Genomic DNA, 15715 nt, shown 5'->3' on the forward strand with positions numbered 1-15715 from the left:
AGTCCGGTAATAATAGCTTCATTGTAAATCTGGAGGCAGTTTCGCCAACACTTCGGGTTGGGGGCAGGGTCAAGGGAAATGCTGATTCGGGGGAACCACAGTTTTGAACCAGCGAAGTGGGATGGAAATTTTCAGAAATGGGAGGAGAAGGGGATTAAGTCACTAAAAGATTTGTTTCTTAGGGGTCGGTTTGCAGGATTGAAGGAGCTGGAAGCGAAGTATGGGATGGAGCAGGGGGAAATGTTTAAATACATGCAGGTTCGAGATTTTGCCAGAAAGGAGATACAGAGCTTCCCGGTGGAGCCGGCCTCCACATTACTGGAGGAGGTAGTGTCAGCGATGTAAGGAGCTATTTTGGAAGAGGAGAAGGCACCACTGGAAGGGATCAAAGCAAAGTGGGAGGAAGAGTTGGGAGAGGATATGGAGGAGGGGTTCTGGTGTGAGGTGCTCCGGAGAGTGAATGCCTCCACCTCGTGCACGAGGTTGGGGCTGATGCAGCTGAAGGTGGTATACAGAGCACACCTCACGAGGGCGAGTATGATCCGATTCTTTGAAGGAGTAGAGGATGTGTGGGAACGTTGTGGAGGAGGTGTGGGGGGGATCACATTCATATGTTTTGGCCCTGTCCAAAGCTAGAGGATTACTGGAAGGAGGTTTTTAGGATAGTTTCTAACATGGTGCACGTGAAACTGGACCCAGGTCCCCGGGAGGCCATATTCGGGGTGACGGACCAGCCAGGGTTGCAAACGGGTGCGGAGGCAGATGTTGTAGCCTTCGCCTTGTTGATCGCCCAAAGGCGGATCCTGATAGGTTGGAGAGCAACCATTCCACCCTGTGCCTTGGCGTGGTGGGGGGGACCTGTTGGAATTCTTGACTCTTGAGAAGGTTAAGTTTGAACTGAGGGGAAGGATGGAGGGGTTCTACAATTCATGGGCACTATTCATTATGCACTTTCAAGAACTGAATAACATCGAACATTAGTTGGGGCGGGTTGGGGGGAGGGGGCTGTGTGTTAATGGCGTCTGTGGGTGATCCCTAATTCCTTTTTGTCATTTGTTTGTGTGAACATGGTTTGGTGGGAGGATGGGATTGTTGTTATTGCTATGGGGATTTACATATTTGTTAGATTATTGTTTATTGTTGGTGGGTGTAAATTTGGGAGAAAATGTGAAAAAGGAGGAGAATAAAAACAAATATGTAAAAAAAAAACAGTGCCAGTTACTGTGAAAAACCCCTAGTCGCCACATTCCGGTGCCTGTTTGGGTACACAGAGGGAGAATTCAGAAAGTCCATATTACCTAACCGCACGTTTCGGGACTTGTGGGAGGAAACCGGAGCACCCGGAGGAAAACCGACGCAGACACGGGGAGAACGTGCAGACTCCACACAGACAGTGACCCAAGCTGGGAATCGAACCTGGGACCCTGGAGCTGTGAAGCAACAGTGCTATCCACTGTGCTACCGTGCCGCCCATCCCACCCAGCGACAATGCACTGTTTTATCCAGACCCAAGAGTAGATTCAAGATGTCACGTTCGGCACAAGGATACTAGATATTACAGACTGTAAGATCCACAAACTCTGCCAAGATGGCTGCAACTTAACATGTTATTGTGGACATTAAACTGTGGGCAACATTCGATTCTGTGACCAATATTTAGTTAAACACGGACCTAAATAAGGAAACTTTGCAGCCACATGTGAAGTTTAAATGTCTCGTTGTGTCAGGATGAACCAGCATTTGAGGAATATGAAATCTCTGGACTGTTGGTCTCCAAGTGTCCTGTTGAACACAGGAGAATGAGCTCGAATTGGGGCAGAGATAAGCGTGAGTGAGCATCGTAAACTGCTATTGTATCGGGGTGTTCTGGGTCTGAGTTTTAACCCTGCAGTTAATTGTCAGGGATGCAGTATAATAAACCCTGAACAAAGCAAATGTGTGTGTGAGAAGCATCTGAAGCACCAGGAACCAGCTGAACCAGCAGAGCTGAATGTTTTCCAGTGCAGCCACAGTACTGAACATATTCCAGCTTCCAAGCCCACCTGAGAACCAACCTCCTGGCGATTCATCTACAGAAAGCTTCAGAGCCTCGTGAGAATTATTCCTTTCTAAAAATGCTTCACTCCAACTAAAGGATTAGTTCAACAAGAAGACAACAGACCTGCAGCAATATAAAGATTGCAGTCTACATTCCATTTTCATCATTACAGCTTCAACTTGATCTGTACCTAATTTCTGTGTATGTGTCAGTGAGTGTGAAAGAGATGAGGAGCTGAGATGTTCAAACATCCAGGAAAATAGTGTGATAATAAATAAACTTTATTCCTTTAAAAATCACCAGTCAGCCTGCTGCTGAAATGTATTTTAAATAAAGAAATATCACACTGAGGGTAAGAAAATATCACATAAACATCCTGATAATGAACAGGAAAGGACCACTAAATGTAATCAAACGCTGTGTAACCCTCTTCAGGTAGCTAGATAGAGGCTGCAGCCTCTCACACTGAATGTCTACGTGATCCATAGGCACCTCCAGGCCACAAACATCAGCTTCAGCCTGGGAGTGGGTGAAACATTTAAAAAAACGGTTGCATTTTAACAGATCACCGGGCACTAGGACCCGGCTGGGAACAGAAACTTTCAGGCCCCACCCACTCGCTGTTGCATCACCAAGACGCCAGCGCATGCGCTCTGCTTCCCCAAGATGGCGGCTGTGAACCAGGGCCTGGTCCCGGGAGAGAGCTGACCGGCGGTGATGTGACCTGAGGATCACCACACCTCAGGCAAGGGGCCAGGTTGGGAAGGCGGTGCCTTCAGGAATAACTGGGAAGGTGATGTTTGGTCAGTTGCTGCAGTCTGTGTGGTGAAGGTGCTGTCACAGTGGTGTGAGGTGAGGAAGTACAGGATTATCACCCAGCAATGATCAATTAAGGGGAATGTAAATCCAGCTCAGGCTGCTTTCAGATTGGAAAGGGAGCTAAGGTGTGTCCTCAGAGCTGGTGAATGTTGGGGCTTTGGCACGTTCTCTATAAATTCATTCCCTCCCTCCCTCTACCTCTATCTTTAAAGTCGTAGAATTTTACAGCACGGAAAGGGCCCCTTCGGCCCATTCACAATAATCTTTATTATTGTCACAAGAAGGCTTACATTAATACTGCAATGAAGTTACTATCAAAATCCCTGAGTTGCCACATTCCGACACCAGTTCGGATGCACTGAGGAATAATTCAGAATGTCCAATTCACCTAAGAAGCTCGTCTTTCGGTACTTGTGGGAGGAAACCGACGCAGACACGGGCAGAATGTGCAGACACCGCACAGACAATGACCCAAGCCAGGAATCAAACCCAGGTCCCCGGTGCTGTGAAGCAGCAGTGCTAACCACGATACTACTGTGCCGCCCATAAGATTATTAGATTAGTAGGTCTGCATGAATTGTGTCCCAGGATGCTGTGGTAGGCAAGGGAGGAGATTTCAGGGGCTCTGACTCAAACTTTTAATTTCTGGCCACGAGTGGAATTGCCAGGTGACTTGAGAACAGCTAATGTGGTCCTATTATTTAAGAAAGGTTGTAGAGATAAGCCAGGGAACTGCAGTCCAGTGAGTCTTACATCAGTGGTAGGGAAACTATTGGAGAAAGTTCTGATGGACTCTATTTCCACTTGGAGAGGTTTGATCAGGAATAGTCAGCATGACTTTGTCAGAGGGAGGTCATGCCTAACAAATTTGATTGTATTTTTTGAGCATGTGACCAGGTGTGTAGATGGGGTTGTGCAGTTGATGTAGTTTACATGGATTTCAATAAAACTTTTGACAAGATCCCACATGGAAGACTTGCGGATAACTCAAAGATTGGCCAGATGGTTAACAGTGAGGTTGAGTATCTTGGGTTACAGAAAGATATAGACGGAATGGTCAAATGGGCAGAAAAAGTGAGGTGACACACTTTGGAAGGGGTAATGTGACCAGGAAGTATTCAATGAACAGCATGACACTGGGAAGTTCTGAGCAACAAAGGGACCTTGGCGTGTTTGTCCAGAGATCTCTGAACATGGAAGGGCAGGTTAATAGGGTGGTGAAAAAGACATATGGGACATTACTGTTCGCATTTCTGGTTGCCACATTATAAGAACTAGAAGCAGGAGTAGGCCATCTGGCCCCTCGAACCTGCTTCCCCATTCAATGAGATCATGGGCTGATCTTTTGTGGACTCAGCTCCACTTTCCGGCCCGAACACCGTAACCCTTAATCCCTTTATTCTTCAAAAAACTATCTATCTTTATCTTAAACACATTTAATGAAGGAACCTCTACTGCTTCACTGGGCAAGGAATTCCATAGACTCACAACCCTTTGGGTGAAGAAGTTCCTCCTAAACTCAGTCCTAAATCTACTTCCCCTTATTTTGAGGCTATGCCCCCTAGTTCTGCTTTCACCCGCCAGTGGAAACAACCTGCCCGCATCTATCCTATCTATTCCCTTCACAATCTTTTATGTTTCTATAAGATCCCCCCTCATCCTTCTAAATTCCAACGAGTACAGTCCCAGTCTACTCAACCTCTCCTCGTAATCCAACCCCTTCAGCTCTGGGATTAACCTAGTGAATCTCCTCTGCACACCCTCCACTGCCAATACGTCCTTTCTCAAGTAAGGAGACCAAAACTTAACACAATACTCCAAGTGTGGCCTCACTAACACCTTATACAATTGCAGCATAACCTCCCTAGTCTTAAACTCCATCCCTCTAGCAATGAAGGACAAAATTCCATTTGCCTTCTTAATCACCTGTTGCACCTGTAAACCAACTCTTTGCGACTCATGCACTAGCACACCCAGGTCTCGCTGCACAGCAGCATGTTTTAATATTTTATCATTTAAATAATCATCCCTTTTGCTGTTATTCCTACCAAAATGGATAACCTCACATTTGTCAACATTGTATTCCATCTGCCAGACCCCAACCCATTCACTTAGCCTATCCAAATCCCTATACAGATTTCCAGTATCCTCTGCACTTTTTGCTTTACCACGTATCTTAGTGTCGTCTGCAAACTTGGACACATTGCCCTTGGTCCCCAACTCCAAATCATCTATGTAAATTGTGAACAATTGTGGGCCCAACACTGATCCCTGAAGGACACCACTAGCTACTATTTGCCAACCGAGAAACACCCATTAATCCCCACTCTTTGCTTTCTATTAATTAACCAATCCTCTATCCATGCTACTACTTTCCCTATAATGCCATGCATCTTTATCTTATGCAGCAAACTTTTGTGTGGCACCTTGTCAAAGGCTTTCTGGAAATCCAGATGTACCACATCCATTGGCTCCCCGTTATCTACTGCACTGGTAATATAGTCAAAAAAACTACGCTAAATTAGTTAGGCACGACCTGCCCTTTATGAACCCATGCTGCGTCTGCCCAATGGGACAATTATAGGAAGGATATGATTGGAGAGGGTGCAGAGGAGATTCACCAGGATGTTGCACGGGATGGAACATTTATGAAGAGAGGTTGGATAGAACAAACAAAGAACAAAGAAAGTTACAGCACAGGAACAGGCCCTTCGGCCTTCTCAAACCTGCACTGATCATGCTGCCCGTCTAATCTAAAACCTTCTACTCTTCTGGGGTCCCCCATCCTATTCATCTATTTGTCAAGGCGTCCCTTAAATGCCACTTATACCTGCTTCCACCACCACCTCTGGCAGTGAGTTCCAGGCACGCACTACCCTCTGTGTAAAAGAATTTCCCTCGTACATCTCTAAACTTTGCCCCTCTCACCTTAAACCTGTGTGCCCCAGTAATTGACTCTTCCACCCTGGAAAAATGTTTCTGACCATCCTCTCTGTCCATGCCCCTCATAATTGTGTCGACTTCTGTCAGGTCACCCCTCAATCTCCGTCGTTCCAGTGAGATCAAACTAAGTTTCTCCAACCTCTCCTCATAGCTAATGCCCTCCATACCAGGCAACATCCTGGTAAATCTTTTCTGTTTCCTCTCCAAAGTCTCCACATCTTTCTGGTTGTGTGGCGACCAGAATTGAACACTATATTCCAAGTGTGGCCGAACTAAGGTTCTGTAAAGCTGCAACATGACTTTTCAATTTTTAAACTCAATGCCCCGGCCGATGAAGGCAAGCATGCCGTATGTCTTCTTGACTACCTTCTCCACTTGCGATGCCATCCTCTTAATGGTTCTGCCATTTGCTGTATCTTTCCCTACTGTATTAGACCTTCCAGAATGCGTTACCTCACATTTGGCTGGATTAAACTCCATCTGCCATCTCTCTGCCCAAGTCTCCGACCGATTTCTATCTTGCAGCATCCTCTGACGGTCCACATCACTATCCGCAATTCCACTAACCTTTGTGTTGCCTGCAAACTTAGCAATCAAACCAGTTACATTTTCCTCCAAATCACTCATATATCCTACAAACAGCACAGGTCACAGCAGTGATCCCCACGAAACACCACTAGTCACAGCCTTCCGCTGCTACCCTCAGTCTTCTATGACCGAGCCAATCCTGTATCTATCTTACCAGTTCAGCTCTGATCCTGTGTGACTTCACCTTCTGTACCAGTCTGCCAAGGGGCTTACTACCTTCATCAATCATCTTCGTCACTCCCTCAAAAAACTCTATCAAGTTAATGAGACACTACCTCCTCTTCACAAAACCATGCTGCCTATCACTAATACGTCCACTTGCTTCGAAATGGCAGCAAATCCTGTATCGAAGAATCCTCTCCAATAATTTCCCTACCACTGACGTAAAGTTCACCGGCTTGTAATTTTCTGGATTATCCTGCATTTTTCTTTTAATTTTCTGGGTTATCCTTAGGCTTGGATTGTTTTCATTGGAGCCGAGAAGGGGGCCGTTGCATGTGTGTGTGTGGGGGGGTTGTGGTGGGGGGGGTTGGGGGGTAGTGGTTGGGGGGGGGGGGCTGCTGATTGAGGTGTACAAGATTATTAGGGGCTTGGATAGGGTGGCTAGGGAGCAGCTGTTCCCCTCAGTTAAGATCAGTCACGAGGGACACAAGTTCAAGATGAGGGGAGAAGGTTTAGGGGGGTTTTGAGGAAAAGCCTTGTTACCCAGAGGGTGGTGATGGTTTGGAACCCACTGCCTGGGAGGGTGGTAGAAGTGGGTTGCCGCACATCCTTCAAACACTTGGCACGTCATAACATTCAAGGCTATGGGCCAAGTGCCGGCAAATGGGAATAGATAGGTAGGTCAGGTCCTTTTCACGTGTCGGTGGCCATTCAGACTCAATGGGCCGAAGGGCCTCTTCACTGTTGCTGATGATACAAAGTTCGGTGGCATCGCAGACAGACTAGATAATGGCATAAAATTGTAAGAAGATATTGACAGACTCGGTGAATAGGCAAATTTGTGGCAAATGGAATTCAAAGTAAACAAGTGTGAGGTTATACATTTTGGACCAAAAAAGAATAGAAAAGAGTACTTTCTAAATGGAAAGAGGTTTGGTGCAGTGGATGTCCAAGCTGCAAACCATTCCTCCAGATCCTTTCCCTTCATGGATTTAATGAAGGCCAAGGCAATAGTTGGATTATTGAAAGACTTGACGTAGTTGTTGGATACCATTTTTCGGGAGCAGGATAAAGCCTGACGTAATTCACTCCCCACAGCCTTGAGCTGCCTTTGAACTTCATCGAAGCCTCAAAGCTTCGGTGTTGCTGCCGAAAAGTCTTGAATCCTCACTCCCTCCTGGGGCCAGGTGCCACCTCACCGTACCCGTCTCCAGGACCTTCTTTCAACTTGGGTCACTATCTGTGCAGAGTCTGCACGTTCTCTCCTGTCTGCGTGGGTTTACTCCGGGCTCTCCAGTTTCCTCCCACAGTCCAAAGATGTGCAGGTTAGGTGGATTAGCCAGGATAAATTGCCCTTAGTGTCCAAATAAAAGGTTAGGTGAGGTTACTGGGTTCCGGGGATGGGGTGGAGGTATGGGCTTGGCTGGGGTGCTGTTTCCAAGGCACAGACCCGATGGGCCGAGTGGCCTCTTTCTGCACTATAAATTCTATGATGACCATCTGACAGACCAATGACTCGGATGTTCTTTCTGTGACCCTCAGTTCTCCAAGTCCTCCAGGACCTCCGCCAGCCACTCGGCTGGTTTTCAAAGGATTGAATTCTTAGGCGGGATTCTCCACCCCCACGGCGAAGTGGCTGCGCCGTCGTGAACACCGTCGAGGTTCACGACGGTGCGGAACGGCCCTGGTCCCGACCGATTCAGGCCCTGACAATGGGCCAGTATCGGGGCCGCGTCATCTACCCGCGCCAGGCCTTGTCGCCCGCATAAAAGCGGCGCTGCATAGATGACGCGGCCGGCGTCGCATAACGGACGTCATCCGCGCATGCGCGGGTTGGTCAGCGCCAACCCGTGCATGCGTGGTTGCCGTCCTCTCTAAGTCCGCCCCTCAAGAAGATGGCGGACGGATCTTGCGGGGCCGCAGAAGGAAGGAGGTCCTCCTTCAGAGAGGACGGCCCGAAGATCGGTGGGCACCGATCGCGGGCCACCCCACATCTGAGGTACGCCCCGGTGCAGGATCCCCCCTCGCCCCCCCCGCAGGCCGACCCCCCCAGCGTTCACACACCGCCCACGACTGCAGCGACCAGGTGTGGACGGCGCCGGGGGGAACCCGCCGTTTTGGCCTGGCCGCCCGGCCCATCCGGGCCTCAGAATAGCGGGGGTGCCGGAGTATCGCCATTTTGGGTGTCTCCAGCGATTCTCCGGCCTGCGGCCCGCGAAATTCGACCGGGCCATTCCTGCTGCTTGGGAGGAATTCTGGCGGCCCAGGCGATTCTCCCAACCGGCGTGGGAGTGGAGAATCGCGCCCCTTGTCTCCGTCGAGGAGGCATCTTGCTGAACGTTCAGGATTCTCTCCTCCGGATCATCGAGCCTCTCATGGCGTTTTGTAGCTGGTCCTCATGAGGACACAGATATTGAGTCAGCACACTCCGCCTCTGGTCAATAACACGGATAATGTCGGCAGTCATCATTTTCACCGCCTCCCAGAGAGCGGGGTCGAGAGACCTGAGGGTCAGGCCGCCATGTTGAAAAGGCGGCTCCTTTTCCGCTGAATCCACCTGCGCTGTTTTATCGACGCATTTCTTGACTCTTTTTGGCATAATCCTACCAAACTGAACCCTGGCGTCTTCCAGGGACACGATCACAATATTAATTCAAGGATTAGGTAGATGAGTGCCAGGCAATCAGGTAAGTGACAGATTATAGGTGAGTGGTGCCAGAACCTGCGGAAAAACAGCTACTCCCGCACCCATATCACAAACCCGACATCCCCTCCCACAGACAGACTTCTGATTGATGAGGGTTATGTGGAACTGGCAGGTAAATGGAGAGAACGCTGAGATGAGGAGGGATTTCTTTACTCGAGGATGTGGTGAAGCTTTGGAATTCTGTACCCCAGAGGATTTACAGTGCAGAAGGAGGCCATTTGGCCCATTGATTCTGCACCACCCTTGGAAAGAGCACCCTACTTAAGCCCACACCTCCACCTATCCCCGTAACCCAATAACCCCATCTAACCTTTTTCACACTAAGGGCAATTTAGCATGGCCAATCCACCTAACCTGCACATCTTTGGACCATGGGAGCAAACCGGAGCACCCGGAGGAAACCCACGCAGACACAGAGAGAACGTGCAGACTCTGCACAGACAGTGACCCAAGCCGGGAATCAAACCTGCAACCCTGGAGCTGTGAAGCTACAGTGCTAACCACTGTGATATGGGGGATAGTGTGGGAAAACAGTGCTGAACTTGGTCAGCCAATGATCCCATTGAATGGTTCAGGCTCAATGGTCCGAATGGCCGATTGCAGCTCATATTTGTTGTGATCTCCTGGATAGGAAGCTGTGAGCTGAGCTTGGATCTGTGTAGGAATCTGTAATTGATGGGATCTTAACCTGTCGAACTACGCCAAGTTTGGGGGAAGTTTAGTTGATGAATCAAAGTCCTGGCGCAATACGACAAGTTGTAAGATTTGTAATATTTTTGGACTATGCCAAGTCGTTCGATTCCTTGTATTATTCGACTGTGTAAAGTTGAAGGAATTTATATTATCTCTGCTATTCGGTTACCAGTAGCACTTTGCGAATACTGGGACTCAGCAGAAACTTCAGTCAAACTTCTCAGGTGCCAAAAATAATTGTTTTATTTGTAGTCGCTTGATTACAATTTGAAAGTCATTTAAAAGGCAATTCATAGACAATTCGAAGCTTTCAGAGAATTACAGGCATTATCTCTTTTGCTTAGGCAGACAGCTCGAAAGTAACTTTTAAACGGTCAAAGTCTGGCAATGAAACATGAAAAGAGAGAGAGAGCTAATCTTCAGCTAAACTCAAACTCAAAAGTAGACTAACAGACTGACAGAACCCCCCAAAAGACATCTCACATTAACAGACAGAAAGACTATTAAGGACAAAACTGACTAAACTAACAGAAAGACAACACAACACAAAGACACTACAGAAAGACACACTGACAGAATCAAAGACAGAAATTAAGGACAGACAACACCCAAAAGACAACACCCAAAAATGGCGGGGGGAAACTTTTCAGTTATACACTTTCATATCTGTCTTAAGTCATCTAATCACACCCTAATATAATCCTAATTGGTTTAGGTTAGACTCAAACACATTTGATTTGATGGCAAGCCGTCCATCTTCAATGTGCAACATCAGCTTTTTAATTGTTTCATGTCTACATGTTATGGAATGTGATATTCTGCTAATCTTTACCAGTAATAGACTGGTTGTAAACTGGCTTGGCTAATGTAACAATTGAGACTTCATATCGAGAAAGATTGAGTGAAATATATATGATTCAATGCTCTTACAAACTGCATTGGACTCCTGCCACCTCGTTGCCATGGAACTCAGTCCTTGTCCTTGACAATTAGCACAAGCAGTGTCAAATTGTCTTGCAACTGTGCTGTTATAATCTATAATGGAATTTTATGCATTTGCCAGAACAACGGACTTCCGTAAAAGTGAATTATGCTGTATAAATGGGTATTTAAAACTGGGGCCTAATATTTATGCTTAAACAGCTATCTTTTACCTATACTAGTTGTATTCGAAATACCTGGCTTCTACAATCTGTCAATCAGCCTGAATTAGCACAATCAGGAGAATTAGGAGGGTCATTGGATACAGCAGAGTGAGGATGGAGGGAGAGTGTATAGGAGGGAGATTTACAGCTTTCGGGGAATAAGAGAGGAAAAAATGTTCCATAGAAATGAGAATTGTTGTTCTACGTTTCTGTCCTGTACTGTCAGTGATGAATTTTGTAAATTGTTTTTACAGGATAGTCCATGAGGAGGAATTACAGACAGAAATCTCAAACATTACGTCTCGATCTGACAGTCACTCGATTCCCTGGAACCTGAATATCATCGGCCTTTGAATCTAGAAGGAGAAATGTTTGCCCGAACTGTCAGCTAAAGATTTCAAACATCAGTGTGACTGGAAAAGCACCGAGACCCACACAACACACATCCAAGTGAGAGAGTTCCAGTGAACTGACCGTGGAAACATCAGTGTGACTGGAAAAGCACCGAGACCCACACAACACACCCGAGAGAGAGAGTTCATAGACTCCCAGAATTTTCAGTGCAGAAGGAGACCGTTTGGCCCATCAAGTCTGCACCATCCCTTGGAAAGATCACCCTGCCTAAGCCCACACCTCCATCCTATCACCGTAACCGAATAACCCCATCCAACCTTTTTCAACACTAAGGGCAATTTAGCATGGCCAATCCACCTAACCCGCACATCTTTGGACTGTGGGAGGAATCGGAGCACCCGGAGCAAACCCACGCAGACACTGGGAGAACGTGCAGACAGTTCCAGTGAACTGTCTGAGGAAACCAGTTACACAGCCTGAATAAACATAACATTCACAGCAGGGAGAGACCATACACGTGTTGTGTCTGTGGAAGAGGCTTCAATTGATCATCCAACCTGCAGAGACACGAGGCAACCCAAATCATGGGGAATCCGTGGAAATGTGCGGACTGTGGGAAGGGATTCCAAGCCCCATCTCAGCTGGAGATTCATCGACGCAGTCACACTGGGGAGAGGCCATTCTCCTGCTCTCAGTGTGGGAAGGGATTCATTGATTCATCCACCCTGCGGAAACATCAGCGAGTTCACACTGGGGAGAGGCCGTTCACCTGCTCTCAGTGTGGGAAGGGATTCAGTCAATTATCTAACCTTCAGGCACACCAGCGAGTTCACACTGGGGAGAGGCCATTCACCTGTTCTCAGTGTGGGCAAAGATTCACTCACTTATCCCACCTGCGCACTCACCAGCGAGTTCACACTGGAGAGAGGCCATTCATCTGCTCTCAGTGTGGGAAAGGATTTACTGAGTTATCTGCCCTGCGGAGACACCAGCGAATTCACACTGGGGAGAGGCCATTCACCTGCTCCCAGTGTGGGAAGGGATTCATTGATTCATCCACCCTGCGGATCCATCAGCGAATTCACACTGGGGAGAGGCCATTCACCTGCTCTCAGTGTGGGAAGGGATTCACTCAGTTATCCACCCTGCAGAAACACCAGAGAGTTCACACTGGGGAGAGACCGTTCACCTGCTCTCAGTGTGGGAAGGGATTTACTCAGTTATCCAACCTGCATTCACACCAGCGAGTTCACACTGGAGAGAAGCCATTCACCTGCCCTCAGTGTGGGAAGGGACTCACTCGGTTATCTCACTTGCGGACACACCAGCGAGTTCACGCTGGGGAGAGGTCCTTCACTTCTCAATGTGCGATGGGATTGCATACTTCATCGCACCTGCTGTGATGCCAACAATTTCACAATTGAGTACAGTGGTTGGATTCTGCTGTTACTGTTTCTGCTCTACATCCAGGACTACGTTTTGTTCATTCTGACAGGTAGTCAATGGGGATGGTTGGAGGGTTTCTTTCTGCTGGACTGACCAGTCTCATCACTTTGCCTCCAGTGGGCTGATGCCCTTTGAGCTTTGTAGGTAATACCTGGCTTCAAATTGTACCTCCAACCAATCAGGGGTGAGGGTGACCGGGGCTGATGGTGATGTGACCCCCAGGGTTCAGTGCCCCTGTGTCCAAAGCGGGGAGTCATGGGAGCAGGGTACAGAGGAGCCGAAGGGAAACCATTTGGGACCTGAACATTGTGAACATCCTGTTACTCAGGTTGTCTTTGATCCTCAAGTAATTTTCTGTTAGTGTTTTTAACGATGTTCTGTTTCGTCAATAAACTTTTAACAGGAAAATATTTGAATTTGTTGGACTTTTCCTGATTAAATTTGTTCACTTTCGGGAAAGTGGGTGAGAGGGTTTAACAGGCTCTTTAACAGAAAGTGAGTCCCTCTAAGGTAATTGGCAAAGGAGCCAGAGGGGTAGAGGAGATTTGAATTTTCTTTTGACACAGTGTTTGAAAATGGAGTTCAGGGAATCAATCGTGACTGACTAATTTGTCAAGGTTCTCCGAGGAAGTGACAAGGGATGTCAATAAAGGGGAACCTGTAGATGTGCTTTATCTGGATTTCCAGAAGGTATTTCCCAAGGTGCCACATCAAAGGTTAGTGCACAAAATAAGAGCTCATGGTGTGGGGGCAACATATCAGCATGGATAGAGGATTGGTTAACTGACAGGAAGCAGCCAGTAGGTGTAAATGGGTCATTTCTGGGTGGGTAAGATGTGACAAGTGGAATGTCACCAGGATCAGTGCTGGGCTCTCACCCATTTACAATCTGTATGAATGTGTTGGATGGTGGGATTGAATGTCTGGCGGCTAAATTTTCTGAAGCCTCAACAACAGGTAGGAAAGTAATTTGTGAAGTGGATTTAAGGAGTCTGCAAAGGACTACAAATAGGTTAAGTGAGTGGGCAAAAACCTGACAGATGGAGCATAATTTGGGAAAATGTGAATTGTCTGCTTTGTCAGGAAGTATTAAATAAAACAATATTATTTAAATGGAGAGAGATGCAGAACTCTGAGTTACAGAGGGATCGGGGGTGCCCGATCCCAAGTTAGTCTGCAGGTACAGCAAGTACAGGAAGGTCAATGGAATATTATTGTTTATTGCAAAGGAAATCTAATATAAATGTAGGGATGTTTTGCTGCAGTTGTATAGAGTCAGAGAGGTTTACAGCATGAAAACAGGCCCTTCGGCCCAACTTGTCCATGCTGCCCAGTTTTTACCACTGAGCTAGTCCCAATTGCCCGCATTTGGCCCATATCCCTCTATACCCAGCTTTCCCATATAACTGTCTAAATGCTTTTTAAAAGACAACATTATACCCGTCTCTACTACTGCCACTGGCAACTCGTTCCAGATACACGCCACCCTCTGTGTGAAACAATTGCCCCTTTGAGCCCTTTTGTATCTCCCCTCTTACCGTAAACGTACAGACTTATATAAGATCACTTCTAAGCCTCCTGCACTCCAGGGAAAAAGTCCCAGCTTCTCCTTATAACTAAAACCATCAAGTCCCGGTAGCATCCGAATAAATATTTTCTGCACTATTTCTAGTTTAATAATATCCTCTCGAAAATAGGTTGACCAGAACTGTACACAGTACTCCAAGTGTGGCCTTACTAATGTCTTATACAACTTCAGCAAGACGGCCCAACTCCTGTATTCAATGTTCCAGCAAAGATCAGTGGGAGACTAGAGGACTGGGAAAACTTTAGGGGGCAACAGAAAGCTACTAAAAAAGCTATAAAGAAGAGTAAGATAGATTATGAGAGTAAACTTGCTCAGAATATAAAAACAGACAGTAAAAGTTTCTACAAATAGATAAAACAAAAAAGAGTGGCTAAGGTAAATATTGGTCCTTTAGAGGATGAGAAGGGAGATTTAATAATGGGAGATGAGGAAATGGCTGAGGAACTGAACAGGTTTTTTGGTTCGGTCTGCACAGTGGAAGACACAAATAACATGCCGGTGACTGATGGAAATAAGGCTATGACAGGTGAGGACCTTGAGAGGATTGTTATCACCAAGGAGGTAATGATGGGCAAGCTAATGGGGCTAAAGGTAGACAAGTCTCCTGGACCTGATGGAATGCATCCCAGAGTGCTAAAAGAGATGGCTAGGGAAATTGCAAATGCACTAGTGATAATTTACCAAAATTCACTAGACTCTGGGGTGGTCCCAGCAGATTGGAAATGAGCAAATGTGACACCACTGTTTAAAAAAGGAGGTAGGCTGGAGATGGCGTCCTGTAAGGGAACGAGCCTAAAAGCGCTGGTGATGGCGCCGCTACCGTTCTCCCCGAAAAGGTACACCACAAACCCAGTGGTGGTGGCGACCTTGAGGATCTGGGGGCAGTGGAGACGACATAGGGGAGTGACGGGTGCCTCGGTGTGGTCCCCGATAAGGAATAACCATAGGTTCATCCCGGGGAGGATAGATGGGGGATTTCAATGTTGGCAGCGAGCAGGAATTAGGAAGGTGAAGGACCTGTTTGTGGACGGGACGTTTGCGAGTTTGTGAGCATTGGAAGAAAAATATAACTTGCCACCAGGGAATGCTTTCCGATACATGCAAGTGAGGGTGTTTATGAGGCAACAGATAAGGGAATTTCCACGGCTCCCGACGCAAGGGGTCCAGGATCAAGGGGGCATGGGTTGGAGAATGTAAAGTGTCTGAAATATACAGGGAGATGAGAGACGAGT

The 15715-nt window shown here is 47.1% G+C and overlaps 1 protein-coding gene across 1 annotated transcript; it reads left to right on the top strand.

The window, feature by feature from the left end:
* The first annotated feature begins 2693 nt into the window (after positions 1-2693).
* Positions 2694-13305, top strand: LOC140421392 (uncharacterized). Its single transcript, XM_072506062.1, has 2 exons — positions 2694-2890; positions 11350-13305. The coding sequence occupies exon 2, from the start codon at positions 12034-12036 to the stop codon at positions 12850-12852; it is 819 nt and encodes a 272-aa protein (XP_072362163.1). The 5' UTR covers positions 2694-2890; positions 11350-12033; the 3' UTR covers positions 12853-13305.
* The last annotated feature ends 2410 nt before the right edge of the window (positions 13306-15715 follow it).

This window comes from Scyliorhinus torazame, chromosome 5, assembly GCF_047496885.1.
Source record: "Scyliorhinus torazame isolate Kashiwa2021f chromosome 5, sScyTor2.1, whole genome shotgun sequence".
NCBI lineage: Eukaryota > Metazoa > Chordata > Chondrichthyes > Carcharhiniformes > Scyliorhinidae > Scyliorhinus > Scyliorhinus torazame.

Coding starts and splice junctions, on each gene's coding strand:
- LOC140421392 (XM_072506062.1), top strand. CDS start 12,034: ATGGGGAATCCGTGGAAATGTGCGGACTGTGGGAAGGGATTCCAAGCC.